This window comes from Ciona intestinalis, unplaced genomic scaffold, assembly GCF_000224145.3.
Source record: "Ciona intestinalis unplaced genomic scaffold, KH HT000155.2, whole genome shotgun sequence".
Lineage (NCBI taxonomy): Eukaryota > Metazoa > Chordata > Ascidiacea > Phlebobranchia > Cionidae > Ciona > Ciona intestinalis.
In genome coordinates, this window is record NW_004190477.2 from 99,696 (window position 1) to 104,290 (window position 4,595).

Below are 4,595 nucleotides of genomic sequence, written 5' to 3' on the forward strand. Positions count from 1 at the left end.
ATTGTTTGAGGGGTGGATGGACTTATACACACCAGCATGTACAGTGTTCCAGCATACACGTAATGTTTATATGGCCGTAGGTTTCATGGTGTAACAGTTGTTTAAAAGTTGGGGTAACAAGTCACCCAGTGCACCCCTAATGTTCTGCCTATTATAATGGTAAACACCCCCAGGTTAAGTTCTGCCGTTCTCCGATTAAGTGAGGTTGAAACCCGATGTTTGCGAGGGGGGTTGGCTGGTTTGTTGAGTCCACAGTTAGCACAAGATATCTTATGGTTCCTCCGTTGTTGGGGGGCAACGTATCTACTTTACCCCGAGGACAATTACAAAGAGGTGGGTGGTTCATGTTGTTGGATACTTATGTTCGATTAACAACAGAAAGTTTGCTTTTGTAACTGAAGGATAGTTAGCATTAAGGTTCAATAGTTTTGGTTACAAATGTGCTGTGTTGGATTATTTCTGAATTAAAAAATTTTGCTGGTTTTGGTGGAAAATGCCTAATTTGGTGCATTTTTTAATGTGGCCAATTTTGGTCTAAATCCAAGGCCCCGTACCTCACTATAGGATCTCATCCATTGAATATGATTGCACGTTTCCCCCCAGTTAAGCCCCGTCATCACCCGTGCGTTCGGGCGTGACTCACCCGGTTCGAAATGGTTGGTTGAACACTTCGTAAACAAGATTATGACATCACTATCACATTGGGGGTCGGAGTTAAAGGTGCTTGAAGATTCAACGCAACTTCTTATAATGATGGTGCAGAATAACCACAGGTTGGTGGCTTGTGACATCACAATATACATTGTTTGAAACAATCCTTTATCTCAGATGTCACCTAGTGGTGGAATGCCCTGAGTTTTGGGATCTATGTTCGAAGATAAGCGAGAACGTTTACCCGTATTCTACTTTACCATTGTCGGTGAAACAGAACATATCAACAGCGTTGGTGCACGCTGGGTCGGCCAACATGAACCAATATAAGGATAAATACTGGCAGCAGGTGGGCGGGGGTTAATTCCAATTACAATATTTTGTTCATTACTGTCTGTGTAACGGCCACGCCTTCTATCGAATTAGTTTTGTATTTATGTTTTATTCGAAAGCGTGTTATAGTGACTGTTGTTTTACCGTTACTTTCGGTCTTTTTACATAAAGCTCTGGCCATTGTTAGCGTGAATCATGATAAAAAAATAGAGTTATTATTATTATAAATTAACTCAATATGTTGGTGTCCAAAGTTGTAATCAAAGTTGATGATATATTGTTAGACCCTCCAACCCCTCCACCATCGCTACCACAACCTCACAACCCACCCAACTTTCACACAACATAAACATAAAGAATCGACAATACTTGAACTATCTTCTATCTTATCCATGCTGCAAGGAATATCCGCCGCATCCACGCCAAGCAATACAACTTACCTGTTTGGATTCCTCACCAACTTTCTACCAGGTAGTAACGTAATGATGCATTTTATTAACTTTTCCTCCCTAAATATTTCACTCACATTCTGCTGTTATTGCTGCCAACATAATGCCATTGTCATGTAAATGTCAAAATGTAAAACAAACAACTTGAATTTATTTGCACCAAAGTAACCTTTCGAATGTCCGGCGAAACATTGTTGAAATAAATTCAATATTTTTATCAAAAGAGTTTTTTCTTTCTCACTTAATTATTGTTCATTATGACATCACACCCCAGATTGTCCGAAGTTGATTGACATCTACCATGGCAATGAAAGCTTGGTTGTTCTGATTCTTGAACTTTATGTGGAGGTCGTTCATAAACAAATATGTTACTTAAAGCAGGTGATGTCATACACGGTATTGTGATGTGTTTATGATGTCATAGTGTTTAATGAACGAGGATTATGATGTCATTATATTGTGTATTATGATATATGTTTGTTGTAAACATAGAAACATTATAACACCCACATAAATATCTTATAGACACAATGCTCGCTGTTATGTGATTGGACGATGAATCTCCTCAAGTCGTATAGTAACCATGGTAACACGATGACATCATCAGAGGATGACATCACACTCATCATTGAACTTCTAACCAACCTCCTGTCAAAAGATTTCATTGATTTCAGCGAACCAGGTTGTATAGAAATAACACGTGTTTTAACAACTGTTGTTTGTCTTCCTTCACATGCCAGTGGCTTGCGTCCAACGGCTTTGGTGGAAATTGTGAAATTAATGAAGTCATCAATAGATAACACCAGCTGGGTTATATTGTATATTATGTAACAAACCCCCATTATGACATCACAGATGCCGACGAAACTTGGTCCATCCCCGGCGCCCAACCAATGGAAACTTCGGCAGCGGACGTTGTTTTGTTCGGACTTGGAATTATTTTGCCAAACATGAATTCACAACTACTGTTGTATCCCGAGCTATGCAGGTTCGATTCAATTTTAAAATGTTTGTATTAAGAATTTGGCCAAAAATTCCATGTTTCACGCCCCTTGTTTATTCCTAACTAATAGTTGTAAGTTGCTTTTAAAAGGATCAATAACTCCGGTTTTTAACCAATGTTGTTTTATCTTTAGTCAATATTTCAAGTTGATAACCTTCTTGTGCGAAATCTACCCTGAAAAGATCGAGAAGTTATCGGACGAAATGCTTCAGTCGTTCGTTTATTCTTTGCAAATTGGATTAAAGAGGTTAATGTTGTTTCTATTGTTACCATGCATTAGTCGAGTGTGGCGACCACAATTCTTCCAAATAAATATCAATTGTTTTTAACTGTATGCATAGTTTAACAACTGTTGTTTTGTCTTGGTTTAAATATTCTTTATCTTTTCCACCACAACCCAACAAACCAACCATATTATTCAATGAACATTATTTTACTTCTCTCCCCCCCAGTTACGGTTGCGATAATTGTAAGTTATGTCTTGAAGCCATCGAGAGTTTATCCACTCATTGTTACAAGACAAAGGACGCTCCGTCATCGTTGCATAATGTCGTGTCATCTTTTACTAAGGTAACATAGATATCATATTTATATTTCATAAATATCATATTTGCATTTCATAGATATCATATTTGCATTCCATAGATATCATATTTGTATTCCATAGATATCATATTTGTACCACTATGAGGCAGCAAAGATATAAAATTTACTTTGTTAAATTAGTGGTATTAGCGCATGACTAGTCACCCCCCCAACCCCCATTCACCACCAACCCCATTTACCACCAACCCCCATTCACCCACAGCTGGTATTCGACTCCCTAATCACCCACGCTGCCGACTTTGAGTTGGTGAGAACGGCGGGTGAAACATTTTACTCCCTGCTGTGCTATCAACCTCAACACACTGCTACGTTGCTACAACAGGTGGGTGTGATGCGTTGATGATGTCATACCTTAATGATGTCATACCACAGGTGATTGACAGCCAGCAAGATGAACAAACGAAACTTCGATTATCGACATCGTTTGCGAACCTGACACACGATGTCTCACTGCTCAACCACGACCGGAACTCACGAACCACTTTTCTTCGGAATCTTGAATCAATTATTTATAATATCCGAGGAATATTGTGTGTTAAATAATCATGATTGTGATGTCATAACCGCCTTTTATTCTCGATGCAATTATTATTTCAAATATTTTGTTTCAACAGAGTTAGGATGTCTGTGGTGAATAAATATCGGAGGCTGATTGTTACGCAACAGGTTGTATTGTGATGTCATAATCCCCACAATATTTATAATGTTTCTATGTTTAGAACTTATCTCGGTTGATATCAACGTGCAGTCGAGAATATGCGAGAAGAATATTAAGGATGGACAAGTCGTACACAAACCTGCAGAAGATGAAACAAATTAAATACCCGCAAGATTATATTGAGTATGCGGGGCCATGTAGATCGGGCTTAATTATTGATGAGGTCTCATTAACCATGTTTCCCCAGAGAGAAAGTGGTCGAGTACAAGCTCGGTACGCGGAGGTTGGCCGTCATGATGGGGCAAGATGAGACGGGCTTCGATGATCGAAAGATCAAGGTGCATTATGGGTAAACCCCAACTCATGTTAATGTTGTTTCTATGCAGGAAGCTTTGAAATATCTTTTCCCGACCGATTTATCCGATCGTAAGACAAGGCCTACTATGGAGGTAATATGACATCATCATAATAATTATGACATCATTATATTAATTATGACATCATTACATCCACAGCACCCCAACAAAATCTTCCCCGCCCAGTTAAGTAAGTATGAATGACCCAGGTTACCCACCAACGTACATCACCCCCCACCCCCATACAGAACCCCAAGCGGACCCCACTGGCCGACCCTACCACCCCTTATTTTACACCGGCCACCCACAATTCTACGACCTCATGCACGACGTCTACAACCATTTGTTGCAACTTCAAGATGTTCGAAGGAAAGCCACTAAGATGGGGAAGTCCCCACATGAGGAATCAGTGTAATTATCATCTATAACATCATAATATCCACTATGACATCACAATACTCATTACTTAAACAGGAACCTTCAATCCTCAAAGTGGATTTCCAAATCGAAACTGGAATCAACTTTTTGGAGTCGATTCC

General features: G+C 39.3%; 1 protein-coding gene across 1 annotated transcript in view; it reads left to right on the forward strand.

Moving 5' to 3' along the window:
* Positions 1-3,844, forward strand: part of LOC100183391 (exportin-4-like) — a 10,111-nt gene extending 6,267 nt beyond the window's left edge. Inside the window, exons 18-24 of the mRNA XM_026839117.1 lie at positions 1,959-2,115; positions 2,289-2,421; positions 2,570-2,683; positions 2,889-3,006; positions 3,245-3,364; positions 3,415-3,708; positions 3,762-3,844. Of these exons, the coding sequence (XP_026694918.1) occupies positions 1,959-2,115; positions 2,289-2,421; positions 2,570-2,683; positions 2,889-3,006; positions 3,245-3,364; positions 3,415-3,585 (813 nt within the window). The 3' untranslated portion in view covers positions 3,586-3,708; positions 3,762-3,844. The remainder of the gene's footprint in view (positions 1-1,958; positions 2,116-2,288; positions 2,422-2,569; positions 2,684-2,888; positions 3,007-3,244; positions 3,365-3,414; positions 3,709-3,761) is intronic.
* Positions 3,845-4,595: the final 751 nt, after the last annotated feature.